Source organism: Pantherophis guttatus, chromosome 6, assembly GCF_059756535.1.
Source record: "Pantherophis guttatus breed Tessera chromosome 6, ASM5975653v1, whole genome shotgun sequence".
Classification (NCBI taxonomy): Eukaryota; Metazoa; Chordata; class Lepidosauria; order Squamata; family Colubridae; genus Pantherophis; species Pantherophis guttatus.
Genome location: NC_142068.1, coordinates 17005001 through 17024590, shown reverse-complemented (window position 1 = coordinate 17024590; position 19590 = coordinate 17005001). Strand labels below are relative to the sequence as shown.

General features: G+C 41.2%; 1 protein-coding gene across 3 annotated transcripts in view; it reads right to left on the bottom strand.

Annotated features, from left to right (window-relative positions):
- Positions 1-19590, bottom strand: part of SPATA16 (spermatogenesis associated 16) — a 211815-nt gene that overhangs the window by 32861 nt on the left and 159364 nt on the right. For all 3 annotated transcript variants that reach the window (XM_034438961.3, XM_034438964.2, XM_034438965.3), the window contains one exon: positions 7577-7741. In XM_034438961.3, the coding sequence (XP_034294852.2) occupies positions 7577-7741 (165 nt within the window). The remainder of the gene's footprint in view (positions 1-7576; positions 7742-19590) is intronic.

The window sequence follows — 19590 nt, the reverse complement described above, 5'->3', positions numbered from 1 at the left end:
TTTCAGATTCGGGTTTTCCCAGATGTGCCAATATGACATCTCTAATAAAATGTAATTTTGAGGAAACTCAACCCATGGAGTTTTCTTTCGTTGGGGATGCTACTTGGAACCCTGACATTAACACTTCTATTACAGGAAATATATGACACAAAACTGACACAAAATAAAAAGGCGGAAAGTGATACTGGTTCCCTAAGATGCATTTCATTCTGTTCTAGTGGAATAACACAGCTCGTAGTGAACACCAAGAGGCAGTCTCTAGAAGCAGAAACTGCAGCTTTAAATAGACCCTCAAAATCAGTTTCAATATAACCTATCAATTAAATCATTTATCTGCAGCAAGGCTGAAATGTACACACCACGGTTGTGAACAGGATACAGGTAACTACAGTTCTATAAAGGTCATAAATACAAGGATTGCTTGCAGAGTTATTTTTTTATATCACTGTTATAACTGTGGACACTCACTAAACTAGGCGGTCACTAAACAGGACCACCTGTATTCAAGATACATTTAAAGCAAAGCAGAATCAGGGCCATTTCAATCTGGTATGTGTGTGTGTGTGTGTGTGTGTGTGTATGTGTGTGTGTGTGTGTGTGTGTGTGTGTGATACTATTCTGGAGATCAGGGCTGATAGAAAAGGCAACATCTCCTATGTCCTATCAGATAAGGTTGCTTAATGAATCGCTTAATGAAGCATTTCAACTCTGTCTGATCTTATGGGATGAACGTATTTTTCCCTCCAAATAAAATTGCACCCCATTAAATATTCTCTGCCTTGCATCGAAATATGGCCAGACACATATGTATCTTTTAATTAATTAATTAAACTTTAATTAATAATTAAATTTTAAATCAAGTGATTAATTAAATTTGTTTGCCACCTATCTTGCTGCCAAGGCAGCTCTAGGCAGCTTACAACATCAAAATGAAACCATAATTATATATACACCAATGTACAGAAAAACTCAATAAAATCACGGTGAAAATACAGATTGTAACTAAAACTAAAAGACGGGGAGGAAAGGAACAGAATGTATTGGGGAGTGGTGGAAGCTATGTTCTATGATTTTTTCCCCATAGGGTCAGTCGCTTCATTAAACTTGGGAATCTGTAAAAAAAATTGTCTCGGTTTGACTTTGCACATCAAGTAAGATTTATTTGGCTCTAGTTTAGCATGTTGTATGAATCCAACCACTGTGACTTATTCAATAACCTGGCCAAACAAACAAATTATGTAATGCAGTTTATAAACCTAACCTCAATTGGATTCAGCCCCTCTATTTTTATAAACTTGTAAATACGCATCCTCCTGTTTATAAACATCCGTCTGAATTATATCTTAGTTGTGCCCTAAGAAACATTAGTTTATTCACTGTAGAATATTCATCTCGGGTTTCTGATGCTGCCAAGTTTAATAAAGAAAGTCTGAAAGCTCCGCAGACCCGCTAGAGGTGATTTGCTGGCAACGCTACCCTTGAAAAGGTTATTGGGATTCTCCAGAAGGTGAGGTTTGAAACTGGGAGACCTAGTTTTAAGTACTGTTTTCGTGGCATGTGTTTAAACTGTGATGTATAGCTTGGGCTGTCACTCTTCCCAGAAGGGAAAAAAAAACAAAAAAAACCTAGACACAGTTCATTTGCATATCATAATTAATTTAAATGCATGCACAGTTAAAATTATCCCTTGTAACAGTTTGAAGTAGAGCTTGGGATTCTGTCTTTTATCAGAAGGACTGATATATTTAGGAAGGGTCTACTTCAAACTGTTACAAGGGATAATTTTAACCGGTTTTAATGATCGGGGGCTACACTTAACATTTCTGAGAGGAGCCAAGAGTTGCTGTGGGTGGAATGGTGCATATATAGGCAGGATTAAGATGCTGGTACTCTCCTTCTTCCGGATTTCCTTTACTTTTAAAATGTGAATTAAAGCGCAGTCTTTGTGTTTCTCCTCTCAGATTTTCAGTCCTTGCGTTCAGTGATTGAGCATGACCTTTAGAGCCACAAAAATGTGGATTAGGGACCACATGTGTCCCTGGGATTTATAGGTTGGTAACCAAGAGCTAAAAAAAACATATAGCCTTCCACCTTTTTGAGATCTTCTTTTGTGGAAGGTAACACTGGATTCAGTCATGAGCCTCGCCTCAAATGACTTGGAACAACTTGCCTCCAGAAGTTGTGAATGCTCCAACACTGGAAGATTTCAAGAAGAGATTGGACAACCATGTGTCTAAATTGGTATAGGGTTTCCTGCTCAAACAGGGGGTTGGACTAGAAGACCTCGAAGGTCCCTTTCAACTCTGATTTCTATTCTATTCTATTCTATTCTATTCTATTCTATTCTATTCTATTCTATTCTATTCTATTCTATTCTATTCTATTCTATTCTATTCTTTATTGGTTCGATTTATATCTATTTATTTATTGGTTCAATTTATATGCCGCCCTTTTCCGGAGACTCAGGGCGGCTTACAATGTGTTAAGCAATAGCCTTCATACTTTTGTATATACCTGCTTAGTAGGGCTTTGCCCCCCCCCAAAGCGGTGTTCTTTTTTTATACAAAGTCAGCTTATTGCCCCCACAAACCGGGTCCTCATTTTACCTACCTCGAAAGGATGGAAGGCTGAGTCAACCTTGAGCCTGATGAGATTTGAACTTGCAGTAATTGCAGGCAGCTGCTGTTACTTAACAGTGTTTTAGTCTGCTGCGCCACCAAGGCTTCTATTCTATTCTATTCTATTCTATTCTATTCTATTCTATTCTATTCTATTCTATTCTATTCTATTCTATTCCTATAGATAGGGGTTTTTGCCTGAGCAGGATGGACTAGAACAGGGGTCTGTGGATCGGCACTGGTTCATGGCATGCCAGCAAACTGGGCAGCAAACTGGGCAGCGCAAACAAGCAAAGCCTCATCTGTGGGATGCAGGCAGCATGCAAAACCACACCCCCTCCAGTCCATGGAAAAACTTCTCACCACAGAACGAGTCCCTGGTGCCCAAAAGGTAGGGTGGCCGCTGGACTAGAAGATCTCCAAGTTCCCTTCCAACTCTGTTATTCTGTTATTTTGATTTTGTAGGTTCTAAGCCTAGTACGAGACTTAGTTTGATGTAGTGGTTAAAGAATCAGGCTAGAAACTATGAATTCTAGTTTCACTTTAGGCACAAAGCCAGCTGGGCGATCTTGGGCCAGTCACTCTCTCTCAGCCCCACGAAGGAGACAATGGTGAAGGACATCTGAAAAACCTTGCCGAGAAAACAGCAGGGTCTTCTTCAAGCAGTCTCCGAGAATTGAACACGATTGAATGGAAGAAAAAAAAAAATCCCAGTACTCAAAAGAAGTATGAAAGCTGAGGGGCTAGATTAAAAATGAGCCCTTTGAGGAGTGAGTTTGTGATACGCAGGTTGTGAAGCTTAAACAGATAAGGGAAGTTAGTTTGTTGGCATTTTTGTTCATTCTTGGAATATTTGGGAGGCAAAGAATCCTATCGCTGCATTAAATTCTGTTGACCGGAGGGAATATTCAGATTCCTCACCCAACTGAAAGAAGACGTACATTTGCATGCAGTATTTTCTGAAAAGAGTACAACGTTTCAGTAAAGCTGACTGTATCTTTAAGATGTATTTAATTTACAGGAATTAATAATGACATTTTGTGTGTGTGTTTTTAAAGACGGCTTCTGTTGGGATGCATAGCTTTGAGTTTATGGATAAAAACTTGTTTCCTTCTTTCCTCTCTTCTTGGCCTCCTATCTTAAACCTTAAATCCTTATTTAACCATTTGAATAAGCAAAGCTTGGTTACTCTGTTTGGAACAAGCCAACAATTTCAACAGAGTATAAAAGACTAGTTTTAAAATCTGGTTTGTTAATTGCAGGAAAGTAATCTTTTGAAGATTTTCTGGCTTGTTGTGGAGAAGAGAAGAGAAAAAATACATTCAGATAGTGTGTGCACACCTACTTGAGTTTGTAGTGATGTGCATGCCTTCGTAGTGACTATCAATATATTTTGAGAGAAGACAATAACAACAAAAGTACGGAGGGGTAATTCATCCAAAATATTAAGCATTCTGTGAATTGTTTGGCTTTCATTTAGTGTGCTGTATGGTCTCAACCGATGCAATTTGTAAACGATGGTTTGGGGTTTGAGATGTGCAAGTCCATCCAACTATGATTTACTCAATAAATCATGGTTGGGGAAAGCATTGCTTAGGATAATGTGCAAATCCATTTGGAAATTCAGTTTGTCCTTGGTTAAGTTTGTTCTGTATCATGGAATTATCCATATTAGCTTCTTGGCTCTGACCAGGCCTCCTCACATTCCAGCTTTGTGATATTTTATTTTATTTTTATTTTTTTTTTTATTTTTAATTTGATTTATATGCCGCCCTTCTCCGAAGACTCAGGGCGGCTTACAATGTGCTCAGCAATAGCCTTCATCCTTTTGTATATTTATACAAAGTCAGCTTATTGCCCCCACAAACTGGGTCCTCATTTCACCTACCTTAGAAAGGATGGAAGGCTGAGTCAACCTTGAGCCTTGGCGAGATTCGAACCCTGCAGTAATTGCAGGCAGCTGGTCTTAATAAGCTTAATAACAGGGTGCCAGCAAAATTAAGTTCTTAAGCGCATAAACAATATTAGGTCTAAAATTCTGATGGAGTTTCATTTGATTTTCCTGATTCTGACCTACGCTGACTTTTATGTTTATTGTAACAAAGACAATGCTCTCCTGTTTCCATCAAAAACTGCAGTCCTAATCTTGAAATATATGGGGCAATCAAGTTCAAGCAGAGTTTAAATTAAGAGGATGTAGTGAAAATTACCACTAAGAAAGCAGGTTTCATGCTTTCAGCATATTAGTAGAACTAGCAAACAGCACATTTTTCAACCCTAGGAATATTCTATAAGCAGATGAAAATCTCCAGCATAATTAGGCTATAGAATTCAGGAATGAAGACATAAATGTCTCAGGATAATGTTGTGGGATCCAATCAAAGTGGATGTGTTATTTCTTTGTCTTCTTTCTCTCACCATATGGAAAGCTTAAAAGTGCTGGCTTTTAACTATACTTTTTAATTATAATTTTACTTATCCTTATGGACATAAACTTCTCCCTCTAAATACTTAGATTTGGCTTGATTATATCACAGATGTGTGCTCAGCTAAATATGGATCCCAATGGATTCCAATTCAGGTAACCTTATTTTTTTTCCCCTACAGCCTGCATTCTCAAACTTAGGATGGTTTGTGATACATTTTCTAGGTTGAGACAGAAGTTAAACCAAGGAAATGGGATAGGACAGCAGAAGATGCTGGACTGCTCAAACACTGTCCAAACTAAGCAAGTTGTATAGCTGAGTATGGTCATTTTTTTCTGGTCTGATCAAGTGTTTTGTGTGAACATAGCCAGTTAGTAGCCTGCCTGAAAAACAGACATTGTGTCATTGCATGATATTTTCTTCCTTGCTTGCAGGCTTTGTGGTATTTTGGGGCTGGCTGCATTGGGGAACAATGTCCAGAATTAGCTGTATTTTCATCTGGACCAGCAGAGGGTCTCCTTGTGGTTTCAATTATGAATTCCTCAATGGGAGTCCAACACTGAGGATGGGGAATGCAGTTGTTTATCCACTAGTGAACACAGTTCCAGCAGCGACTGATGACTGGATGTGCCAATGTGCAAACATCTGACCCATTTTATTGTCTGCTTTATAGGGCAGGTTTCTGCTCTGAGTGTTTTCTTGGATTTTGAGTTAAACTAATTTCCTGGGTATTTTAAGGGCTAAAGAAGGACATAGCACTTAGATTTACCATATATACTGCTTCATAGTGCTTAACAGCCCTCCCTAAGCGGTTTATAGAGTCAGCATACTGCCCCTCAACAATCTGGGTCCTCATTTGATCGACTGTGAAAGGATGGAAGGTTGAGTCAGCCTTGAGCCTGGTGAGATTTGAACTGCCAAATTGCAGGCAGCCGGCAAGGCAGCAGAAGTAGCCTGCAGTACTGCACTCTAACCACTGTGCCACCACGGCTCATTTTGGAAATGATTGGGAACTTCTATCAGTCTGATTTACTTGTTGGATATTAGGAACTTATGTTGGCCTGAGGGTGAACCTGCCCACCTAAAAAGTCATCATCAACAGATATATTCTCAGGGTCAGAGTTACGGAGGCAGGAAACTGCAGTATAATTTCTTCATATTTGTACCACTACTTCACTTTCTTCTGCTACTGTATTTGTAGAGGATGCATTTCTGGGACCCAATCCAATTATATAAATGGCAGTCCCTTAAACTGGCTCTGAATCTCCTTCATGGTTTAGTGAATATTGCGCACTCCAAATTTCTAACCATTGATAATATTATGGGTTCTTAGCAACAATTGCTCTGTGGTATGGCTTTGAGAGGACCATACGGTGACACTGAAAAGCAGCTTGTGAGTATGGGGGACAGTTTTTTCTTCTTCTTTTGAACAATAACAACAACAAAGAACCTTTGTTCTTTGCCCTCAAGCCCTTTCAGAAGTTAATTGGAGTCTTTGATTTTCCTCCCAAGAACAAGTAATCTTATGTAGATGTGTTTCATGTTCTGACCTAGGCTTCCTTATAACGTATACAGCACAATCTTAGTCCCGGCAAACCTCTTTTATTCAAACGGCTGTGAATTATTGTCATTCCCAGTCCAAAAGGCTTCTCAAACAGTCTATCAGGGGAGTGTTTACAAACACCCACCTTATCTCCCTTGGAATGCTGCCAGAGAACTAATTGCCAAACACAGGGCCAAACTTAGCACAGAGTCAAACAGAGCTTTTCCAGAGCTTTTACCGACCAGATGAACTAATTGCTTCCTGCAAAAGCTCACATCCCGTTCTCTTCTCTTTTATGTCTTATCGGAGGGGCCAATCATCTCCAAGCCTTACTTCTAGTCGACCTTGTTTTCTTAATTGTTTTTGTCTTCTGGCAGCTCTGTTCTTCTGCCTCGCTGATGTCAGACTCCTGAGACTCCGGAGGCAGCAAAGAACTACCAGATGGCCTTGGCCCCCTCTCTGGCTCCAACTCAGAGCCCTCATCCAAGCCTTCCCCAGACTCCAGGACTGGCTCACTTTCCTCCCCAACATCCTCATTGTCCGAATCTGCAGCCAGCTCTTCTGGCTGCTGGAGGGCCACAACATTTCCTACTATATTTGTCCTATCATGGATCTTCACACTCCATCATGCCCCAAAATTTACTTACAAGAGACCCGTGGCTTTTACATCCCTGCACTCTGTTAGATTATTGTATCCTCCTTCTTGTTACTGTACTGCATCACATATGAGATAGAACACTAGCTAGGAAAACTGTAATTTAAGGTCTTTCACAATAGAACAAAGAGATCTAGCAATGGCCATAAAAATAGTGGTTTGAATCCAGGCAACTTCATATGCTTAGCCCAGACTTTGGCAGAATGTTATGCTCAAGATTTCAGAGCCGCAGTACATATTCCTAAAGACCAGAAAACAAAAACACAATTCTAGCTTCCTTCCTTCCTTTGTCCTCCAAACCAATTCCAAAAGGACTGAAAAACAGCATGCTTACCAGTTCTGCATCTGGTTGGCTGATATCCTGGAGGTAAGGAATAGTGGCAAGTTCAGCCATAGCTTGATTGATCACTTGAGATTGTTCCTTGATGCGCTGCAGGCGTCCAAGGAGGCTTGCATATTGCAGTTTTTCTATCACACCTGAACATGCACAGAAGGACTCCTGGGCTCACAAGGGAAAGAAGAGTGCTTAGAGGTTGAAGCCATGGAAGTGGTCTCATTTCATCAGTGGTGGGTTTCAATTTTTTTTACTACTGGTTCTGTGGGTGTGGCTTGGTCGGCGTGGCATGGCTTGGTGGGCATGGCAGGGGAAGGATACTGTAAAATCTCCATTCCCTCCCCACTCCAGGGGAAGGATACTGTAAAATCTCCATTCCCACCCTAATCCAGGGGAAGGATACTGTAAAATCCCCATTTCCTCCAGATCAGCTGGGATTTGGGAGGCAGAGAATAGATGGGAGAGGGGCCAGTCAGAATTTTTACTACCGGTTCTCCGAACTACTCAAAATTTCTGCTACCGGTTCTCCAGAACTGGTCAGAACCTGCTGAAACCCACCTCTCCATTTCATCCCTTAATAACTGACATTGCCTCTTATTATAACCACACAGTTGACTTTCAAATAAATATTTTTGATCTATAATTGTTAACTAGGGGTGAACAAATATGGCTCCAATACATATGCTCCCAGATGCTATAGGTATACTTTTCCTCTGTCTATGAGTTGATAGTGAACTGTAATTATAATGTGACAAGAATGGAGAACATTATTATATTCATCGATACATTAACAGTTTATATTATAGAATAACAGAATAACAGAGTTGGAAGGGAACTTGGAGGGGGTTCTTGTCCAACCCCCTGCTCAAGCAGAAGTGATGGCAATACCCGTGATGGCAAACCTATGGCACTTGTGCCACAGGTGGCACGTGTAGCCATATTGGTTGGCATGCGAGCTCAGCTCCGGGTCACCTGCGCACGCTGCCAGCTGATTTTTGGACCTTCTAAGCCCATCAGAAATAGGGAAACAGGCTTTTTCCTGCCTCTGGAGGGCCTCAGGGGGTGGTGGGGAAGGCCTGTTTTTCTCTCTCCCCAGGCTCCAGAGCCTTTCTAGGAGCTTGGGGAGGGCAAAAACGGCCTCCCCCACCCCCCGAGGCCATCCAGAGGCCGGAAATGGCCCATTTGCCAACATCCAGTCCCACTGGAAGTTGCCAAATGGGATCGGAAGTTGGCAAATGGGCCGTTTCCTGCCTCCGGAGGGCCTCCAGGGGGTGGGGAAGGCTGTTTTTGCCTTCTCCAAACTCCTAGAAGGGCTCTGGAGCCTGGGAAGAGAGAAAAACAGGCCTACCGGCCTACCATGCCATCGCGTGCCAGGAGCGGGGGGGGGGAGCGGCGGCGGGGCATATAGAATTATGGGTGTGGGCACGCGTGTGTGCGACCCCCTCCGGTCCTGGCATGTGATGGCAAAAAAGTTAGCCATCACTGCCCTATATCATTTCAGACAAATTGTCACCCAGTCTCTTTTTAAAAGCCTCCAGTGTTGGAGCACCTACACCAGTGGTGGGTTCCTCCCGGTTCGGTCCAGTTCGGCTGAGCCGGTAGCGGTGACAATATGACTAGATTTTATAATCTAGTCCTCGGCGTACTAGTTCAAGGTCATTTGCAGTCCTTAAGCCTCCAACATGGAGGTTGTAGATGAAGTGGCAGAGATCTTCTATAAGAGATCACACTTCAGCCTGTATCTCGCAGCCACACATGGAATCTATTAGCTGAAGTATATTTTTTGCCCAGATTTACTGCTTCTCCAGAAAATTGCTAGGCACATACTTAAGCAAACAAGTTCAGCACTTTGTAGAAGAGTGCTAAACCATGTTAGAACACATCAGTGATCTGTCACTAGGGGAACTTGAAAAATAGCTAAAACTCTCATCCAAGGCACTTGCCCATAGTACCTAGGCTGATTGCTAAGCCTATGCTACAGACAATGATTGATCATTTTTCCTGCTGGCAAATGATACTAAATCAGAGAGGAAACACAGCCAGGGGAATCCATCGATTGGTTCCTAAAAACTGTTGCATATTTAATATGCAACCACAGGAAGCAGTCTCATCACCAAAGCTGAATAAGGATCCCATACTTTAAAAGGGATATGGAGAAACTGGAGAGCTGCCAGGATGATAAGGGACGTAGAAACCAAACCCTAGGGAGAATGGTGAAAGGAGACAGGGTTTTTTAGCTTGCAAAAAAGAAAGCAGAGGGGAGACATGATAGCTGCTACAAAGATATAAAAGGGCTGTCAAGCACAAGAAAGGACATAGATGTTCTTTGCTGAAACTGAGGACAGGACAAAGATCAATGGATTAAAAAAGGAATATTTTTTTTAGAGTGGAATATTAGGAGGAATTGGGTTATGGTAAAAGGTAATAGCTAAAGGAACTGTTAGTTTAGAACAGTGGTGGGCAACTATAGCAATTTGATGACCTGTGGACTTCAACTCCCAGAATTCCATGCTGGCTCAGGAATTCTGGGAGTTGAAGTCCACAGGTCATCAAATTGCCGTAGTGGCCCATCCCTGGTTTACCAGGGTGGGTTGCCCCTGGTTCGGACTGGTTCGCAAGAACCGGTAGTAAAACTGGTGGGAGGCTCTGCCCACTGACCCGGATGTCATCATAGGTGATCTGCGCATGCACAGAAGAGCGTGCGCGCGATGTGAACCAGTAGTAAAGGTAAGTAGAACCCACCCCTGTTTACAACAATAGTGGAATCTCTCCTAATGAAGTTTGCAAATGGGGAATGAATGAATGAACCTTCTGAGGGAGTTCAGTGCATTTCTGCACTGAGCAGGAAATCGGACTAGATTACATATAAGATCCCTCCCAATTCACACACTCCGTGATTCTTCATAGGAAGTGCACTCGATTGGCCAATAATCATTCTTAAACTGGTTACTGAATTAAAACAGACTTGGTCCTATGCTTAAATAGTGTGTCTATTTTCAGAACTCGCACAGTAGCAACAATAACAATAATGTATTCATGCCTTTATCAAGGTAAATTGCAATTTGGAAAAGCTACAGTACAGGTTGTCCTTGACTTATGACTGGTGACATAGTGACCATTTGATGTTATGATGGCTGAATTTCCTCCCCCATTTTCCCTCCCTCCCGGTGGTTACATTATCACATTTTTAGCACTTAGCAAACAAGTCACTTTTATGGTCGTTTGCAGCATCTCGCAGTCATGTGACCACGCTTTTCAATGATTTTTTTTTGTTGGTTTCCGCTAGTCAGATAAAAAGGTCTTTAAATATTAAATTATGAGTTACCAATAAAGAAGAATATTTGTAGCTCAGGGTTGAAATGATGGGTCCTTGGTGGTCTCTGAGCTTGGTTGTTTTCTTCTTTGGGTAATGAAACTTCTGCAAGAAAACAACCAAGCTCAGAGAGCACCAAGCATCAATTCAAATTATGAATTAACTGATGATATGATGTTATTAGGTATGTTTAAACTAAATTAGCTAGCGGTAGCTGAACACACTTGTAAGTGGATCACAAGCTTCCAACAGACAGGAAACAGCAGGTGAAGCTAGGCGAAATCACATCACATACCTGTACAATTAGCACAGGAGCCCCCCAGGGCTGGGTGCTCTCTCCACTACTCTTCTCTCTCTGTATCAATGACTGCATCTCAAATGATCCATCTGTTAAACTACTGAAGTTTGCAGATGACACAACAATGATTGGTCTCATTCGAGACAACGATGAATCCGCATACAGATGGGAGGTTGAACAACTAGCCTCGTGTCGCTACCGGAACAACCTGGAACTGAACACACTCAAAACCATAGAAATGGTGATAGACTTTAGGAGGAACCCTCCCATACTACCACCTCTTACAATACTAGACAACACAATGTCAACAGTAGAGACCTTCAAATTTCTAGGTTCTATCATATCTCAAGACCTAAAATGGACACCTAACATCAAAAATGCCATCAAAAAAGCACAACAAAGAAGGTTCTTTCTCCACCAACTCAGGAAGCTCAAACTGCCCAAGGAGCTGCTGATCCAATTCTACAGAGGGATTATTGAGTCTGTCATCTGCACCTCTATAACTGTCTGGTTTGGTTCTGCAACCCAACAAGACAGACACAGACTTCAGAGGATAATTAGAACTGCAGAAAAAACAATTGCTACCAACCTGCCTTCCATTGAGGACCTATATACTGCACGAGTCAAAAAGAGGGCTGTGAAAATACTTACAGACCCCTTGCATCCTGGACATAAATTGTTTCAACTCCTACCCTCAAAAAAACGCTATAGAGCACTGCACACCAAGACAACTAGACACAAGAACAGTTTTTTCCCAAACGCCATCACTCTGCTAAACAAATAATTCCCTCAACACTGTCAAACTATTCACTAAGGCTGCATTACTATTACTATTAGTCTTCTCATTGTTCCTATCACCCATTTCCTCCCACTCATGACTGTATGACTGTAACTTTGTTGCTTGTATCCTTACAATTTATATTGATATTGATTGTTTCCTGATTGCTTATTTGTACCCTATGACTATCATTAAGTGTTGTACCTTATGATTCTTGACAAACGTATCTTGTCCTTTTATGTACACTGAGAGCATATGCACCAAAGACAAATTCCTTGTGTGTCCAATCACACTTGGCCAATAAAGAATTCAATTCAATTCAATTCAATTCAATTCAATTCAATTCAATAATAGGATGACTGCTACTGGAATGGCGTATTGTGACTTTGAACAATCAAATAATGAAGGACTATGTCTTGATATAAACAAGTGTGTTAATACTAGGATTAGTAATGGTGGCCTGATTAGAAGTTAGAATAGAGGTAGAAATAAGAAATAGGGGGAATATTAGCAGATATAATTTTTACATAATAGAATATAAGTAATAATTAGATGGAAAGATTAGAGGTTGAAAGATGGTATCACTATGTATGTTTAATAATATCATTAAAATGGAACATTGAAATATTGAATAACTACTTTAAAAACAATCATGTATATCAATACTAGGATTACATAAGCCTGATTAATGCAACAACTATTATTATTACTATTATTGCTGTTTGTATCAAAATGAATTATGCCCACACTGTTCATATGTTGATATTGAGGTATATTTTAAAAAAATCCAATAAAACTTTAAAAACAAATAATGAATTAACTGAACAGTTGAGTTCACACTATGCCACAAGAAAACCAATCAGGATTAAAACTAACCAAACTTGGCACATTGTACAAACGCATTTGCTAAATCTGGTTAAATGTATTATATACAAAGGCAGCAAGGATCTTCTAACAGATGAATTGAAAAGTGATAAGAATATGATTTTTTTTCTCCCCTTAATATCTGGGCTTTCTTCATTTTTCTCTTTGAAACTGTTTGGGTTCCTTCACTAACATGTTAGAATTGGAAAGAAATGTGGTGATAGGTACAACTCTCCTGTTCCTTCGCAGTCAACTTTTAAGCAAAACCCTGAGGCATTGCTTCTGGCAGGATTTGAAATGCTGTATGCCAACAACTCAGACTGGATTTTTTTTTTTTTTTTGTGAGAAAAGGAAGTGTTATCTAAAGGTGGCCTTGAAATAACTAGGTCAAGTCATGCAGTGGAAAAAAAGAGAGACAGAGGGGGAATCAAGAATGCTTAATATCTGAGAACTCAAGTTAGGAAGCATTCGGCTTTCCAGTCCTATTTTATACAAGCATTTAATCCCCTGTGACACCAGTGGGAGGAAGAGGTTTCCAAGAAGGCAAAACTCAAACGGATTAATCAGAATCTTGGATGACTTCACAGGTATCTTCCAGATGATTCCTTACATCCCCTAACCATAGTACAAATAAATTTTGCTGCCATGTTGCTTTGCTTTCATCCCTGGCCTACAAGTCGAGGCAGCTGAGGTTTGTTCTTTGTTTTTCCACATCTAAAAACAGAAGGAACCAAATAAAAGGCAACAGCCCAAGAACCAAATTAAAGGCAAACTAAATGACGATAAAGAGACGCAGCCAGAAAACAGGCAGCATCTGAGAAAACTGGGGGAAGAGAGGTGTTTTTTCCTTCCCTCAGAAGGGCATGAGGGAAAAAAAAAATACTTCGAGCCATTTCCCTCAGATGGAGCCAAGATTGAGAAAAAGAGAAAAGTCAAGAAGAGCAGCCAGGAACAAACAAGATGAAAAGGGGAAGAAAAAGCCAAGACTTGGACAGGAAAAAAAGAAAAGAAAGAAAATAGAAACTGAAAAAGATAAAAGTCATGTTGAACTCTGTAGAAAAAGGACTACAGCTCTAGAGAAGTGACAATACAGGGATTAAGATGTAAGAATATAGACATCAGCAAGAAAGAAGCGTATTAGTAATGTAGAATAGAAAAATGTGAGAATGTGGTGAAATTGGGCTTTAAAGAATAATGTAGATTAAGAGCCTATTGCCCTAAAAAGAGGACAATCAGCAGCAGGTGGTTATAATGAAGATAGTGAAACCTTTGGAAGAGCTGAAGGACCAGGTTAGGGACAGACCGTCAAGGAGAAAATCTTGACTGCAGCTAATCCTCGCTTCGTGACCCCAGATTTCTTAGCAACAGGCCGATTTTTGACAGGGCAAGCATATATATATGTGTGTGTGTGTGTGTGTGTGTGTGTGTGTGTGTGTGTGTATAGCAGCACAATTATAGGCTATTTTAGCTGGCTTGGCCTCTCTTTTTTAACAGGAGAAATGTGAGTGTTTTGTTTCTCTCGCTCATCCCCACCCATAAAACATTTGCCATGTCCAGCTGGTCAGGAGAGTGAATTGCGATCGTTGACATATCCCTGATTTAAATAAATAGTCCAGGAAGAGATAGGGTGCTGCATCCATCATGCTCCTTAGCACAGATGTGTCAAGATTATGGCAAAGCACTTCGTTTCATTCCATCTTTTTCTAAATGACTCTTGTTTGGCTCCCGAGCACTGTTAAAACTTTTCTTTAACACCAGCATGTTTAAGAACCTGCAGTGATGTCATGATGATGCATACTATTCATCGTGCAAATGGCTCAATTATATCATTGATATATAAATTATATCACTCAATTATATCACTATATCATTAAGACCACACTTGGAATATTGCATCCAGTTTTGGTCACCACAATATAAAAAAGATGTTGAGAATCTAGAAAGAATGCAAAGAAGAGGAACAAAGATGATTAGGGGATTGAAGTCTAAGCCATATGAAGAATGTTTGCAGGAATTGGGTATGTCTAGTCTAAAGGAAGGAGTAGGGGTGACATGATAGCAGTGTTCCAATATTTGAGGGGCTTCCACAAAAAAATGGGGTCAACTTATTCTCCAAAGTACATGAGGGCAGAACAAGAAGCAATGGATGGAAACTTATCAAGGAAACATCTAACCTTGAACTAAGGAGAAATTTCATGACAGAACAATTAATCCAGGGGTTCCCCACCTTCAGGCCATGGTCCATTTGGAAGCAGGCCGCAGAAGTGGCAGAAGAACTACATGCACGCCTGCAGTTCCATTTGTGCAAGTGGATGCATGTTCCCACTGTTCATTGAAATGGAGCTGCATGCTTGCTCACCCACCATTCACATGTAACCATTCCCTCTCCCTCACCCCCGACCACTGGTCCACAAAGCTGGAAAGGTTGGGGATCACTGAATTAATCAGTGAAACAACATGCCTCCAGGAGTCTTGGGTGCACCAACATTGAAGGTTTTTAAAAAGACATTGGACAATCATTTGTCTTAAAGGATAGGATAGGATAAACAGAGTTAGAAGGGATCTTGGAGGTCTTCTAGTCCAACCTCCTCTCAGGCAGGAAACCTATACCATTTCAGACAAATGGATATCCAATATCTTCTTCCAAACTTCCAGTGTTGGAGCATTTACAACTTCCGGAGGCAAGTTTTTCACTGATTAATTGTTCTAACTGTCGGAAATTTCTCCTTAGTTCTAGGTTGCTTCTCTCCTTGATTAGTTTCCACCCATTGCTTCTTGTCCTGCCTTCAGGTGCTTTGGAGAATAGCTTCACTCCCTCTTCTTTGTAGCAACCCCTGAGATATTGGAATACTGCTATCATGTCACTCCTAGTCCTTCTTTTCATTAAACTATCCTGCCATCCTCCCATCGTCCGGTACGCTCACACAGAGCGGGCCTCCTCAGGGTGCCGTCAGTCAGACAATGTCGGCTGGCGGCCCCCAGGGGGAGAGCGTTCTCTGTAGGAGCGCCGACCTTCTGGAATGGGCTGCCCACCAGACTCAGGACAGCCCCCGACCTCCTCTCCTTCCGCTGCGAATTGAAGACGTGGCTTTTTCACCAAATGGGCTGAATCCGTAGGGGTGATTTTAAATAATTTTAATTAATTTTAAATTGATTTTAATGTTTATGTAATTTTTTGTTCGTTCTTGTAAGCCGCCCTGAGTCCTTCAGGAGAAAGGCGGCATATAAATTACATAAATAAAATAAATAAATTGTGGGAATCAGGTGGCCATAGTATATGTATAGATCGGCCTGGCTGGTTGGACACGTATACGGAGCTTGGCACCGAAATAATCTGAGTAGGAAAAGCGGGTTCAGCTGGATGACCACTGGAGAGGCTCTATTTAGAATGGAGGCTGTGTTTGCAAGGCATAGACATCTCCTTGTAGAACATTCCTGAGGACTGAGGTACATCTCTGATAACGGGGCCTCTCAGTTGGCAGGTGATGGGATGCTGGGAACGAAGCCAAATATGATAACATAGCAAGAGTTAAGTTTTGTTTCTGTCTTAAGTATTGCTTTCCTAGAATTCATGTGATTTACTGTAATATGGTAGGATGTGAAAGTTATGTCCAGATATGGAGAAAATCCTTTGTATCACGGATGTAATATGAGAATGTATAACTGTAATCATGCCTTCTGATACGCCCTATACCCTTGTATAATAAAAAAGGGGTCTGGAGTCAGCTCGAGGCTCTCTCATCCCGAGAAACACCTGTCCCTGTGTCTTCTCTAATCTGGACCTCTCATGGGGAGCCCGCCAGATGATTGCAACAATAAATAAATAAATAAATAAATAAATAAATAAATAAATAAATAAATAAATAAACAAACAAACAAACAAACAAACAAACAAACAAACAAACAAACAAACAAACTAGACATACCCAATTCCAGCAACTGTTCTTTATGTTTTAGGCTCTAGTCCCCTAATCATCTTTGTTGCTCTTCTCTGCACTCAACACCTTTTTTTTTAACATTCTGGTGACCAAAACTGGATGTAATATAATTCCAAGTGTGGCCTTACCAAGGCATTATAAAGTGGTATTAACACTTCACATGATCTTGATTCTATCCCTCTGTTTATGCAGCCTAGAATTGTGTTGGCTTTTTTTGGCAGCTGCAGCACACTGCTGGCTCATATTTAAGTGATTGTCCACTAGGACTTCAAGATCCCTCTCACAATGTAAGTGGTATAGGATTTCCTGCTTGAGCAAAGGGTTGGACTAGAAGACCTCCAAGGTCCCTCCCAATTGTGTTCTGTTATTTTGACAGGCTTGCTAATGTAATTGTCCTGTCATGGCAACATGGGGAGTGGCTGTAATCAGGTTGATAGGAGATTCCCATTGGGGGATATGATACAGGAGAGGTGTTCCTTTCCCTAACTATGGTTCCAGGATGAATCAGTACCCTGAACCTCAGTTTTATTAGCATTTAAAGAGATGGGTGATGCAGCTGCGAATCATCTTGTCTATCTTGAATCCCAGGAACGTGATACAAGTCAGGGCTACATCATATCAACCTGCAGTGGGAATACAATATTTCTTATGGATTGGCCGGGACCCAAGTGCCTTGTAGGTGGTAAGTGAGCAGATCAGGATGAAAGCTATAATAAATCTTTGCTGCACATTTACTGAATGGAAGGCATTCTGGCTTCCCTTGCCTTCACACCCTTACATTTGGGCTAAAAAAAAAAAAAATCAAATTGAAGAGCTAATCTGGCTCCTGCTGAATAAACAAAGCAATTTTCCCTAAACCCACGGTGGAAGGAATAACCCTCAAGCCTCATTCTCATATTTAAGAGGCGGTGTGGGGGGAAGGAGTGGATTATAGCAAGTTGAATGCTGTCAGGGGTTGTATTTCAGCAGTAACGAAAAAAATGCCGAAAGAAGAGTGTAAATAACTGCCTTTGGCAGCAATAAGAGCCCATGGGGATATGAAGCGCATGATGAAAATTACCTGAGTGATGGTGGAGTTCAAGAGACAGCTAAGAAGCAGTAAAGAAAATAAGAAAGTGACCAAGGAGAAGCTAAAAGCACCTTGTCCCGGTACTGCAAAGGTTAAGTAAAGAGGAAGCTGAAATGAAAGCTTCAGGCACACTGAACTGGCTGATTTAGCAAAGGAGAAAAGGGCTGAGGGCTCAGGAAGAGGCTTGGCACAAGGCATTTGAAAACGGGCTTTTAAAAGGAATGAAGTCAGCAAACAGAAAAGGATTTCCAGCCAGGTCCTGTTGAGTAAAAAAATCAAAAACAAACAAACATCGCCGCTCAAAAATCTAAAAGTAAAAAATAAGCAGTAATCAAAACCAGTGGTCCAGTAGTGGGTTTCACTTACCGTTGCTACTGGTTTGGAACTGTGAACATGCACAGAACGCGCAGAGCATCCATGATGACGTCTGGGTGGGTGGGCGGAGCTTCCCACCGCCGCTACCATTTCGCCCGAACCCGAGCGAACCGGTAAAAACCCACCACTGCAGTGGTCAACCTGAGAATAATCCAGGAAAAGGAAACTTGTTCAAGTGATCTTTTTATGAGCCCTGGTGGCGCAGTGCAGTGGTGGGTTGCTCCCAGTTCGGTCCGGTTCTATAGAACCAGTGGTAAAACTGGCGGGAGGCTCCATCCACCCGCCATGACGTTATCGTGGGTGATCTGCTGCAAACCGGTAGTAAAGGTAAGTGGAACCCACCCCTGGCGCAGTGATTAAAGTGCAGTGCAAATAGTCCTTGATTTTACCACAGTTCATTTAGTGACTTGTTCAAAGTTACAAAGGCACTGGAAAAAGTAACTTATGACCATTTTTCACACTTATGATCGTTGCAGCATCCTCATGGTCATACGATTGACATTTGGATGCTTGACACCTGATTTATATTTGTGATAGCTGCAGTGTCCTCAGGTTTCGTAATCCCCTTTTGCAACCTTCTGACAAAGTCAATGGGGAAACCATTTAACAATCGTGTTACTAATTTAAGAACTGCAGTGATTCACTTAACAAATGTGACAGGGAAAGTCATAAAATGGGGCAAAACTCACTTAACAAATTTTTCACATAGCAACATAAATTTAGGGCTCAATTGTGATAAGTTGAGGAGTACCTGTATTGCATCCAAACTTTGCCCACAGTCTGAAGTTCAATCCTGATGGGACTCAAGGTTGACTCAGCCTTCCATCCTTCCAAGGTCAGTAAAATGAAGACCTAGATTGTTGGGGGAAATTTGCAAATAATACTTCTACGTTGTAAATTGTCCAAAGAATACCGCAAAGCACTATGGGGTGACACATAAGCCTAAATAGCAACAGCACTTAGACTTATATACCACTTCACAGTGCTTTACAGCTCTCTTTAAGCGGTTTACAGAGTCAGCATATCGCCCCCAACAATCTGGGTTGTCATTTTACCGACCTTGGAAGGATGGAAGCCCGAGTCAACCTTGAGCCATTTAGAATCGAACTGTCAAACTGCTGACAACAGAAATAGCCTGCAGTACTGCATTCTAACCACTGTGCCACCATGACTATTGCTATTTTCTCTCCCTTGGTGTAGGGACCTTCAATTGGTTGGTTCCAATTGATTAACAAGGATTCAAAAAAGTTACTCCAAATCTAGGCCAGCTTTCTCCAAGCTATTTTAGCTGTGCTGTGAGGGCAGCTAACACAGCCAAAGGTCATGTTGCCAATATGACATCAATTATTCAACCCATCTGGAGGGTACCATGTGGTCAA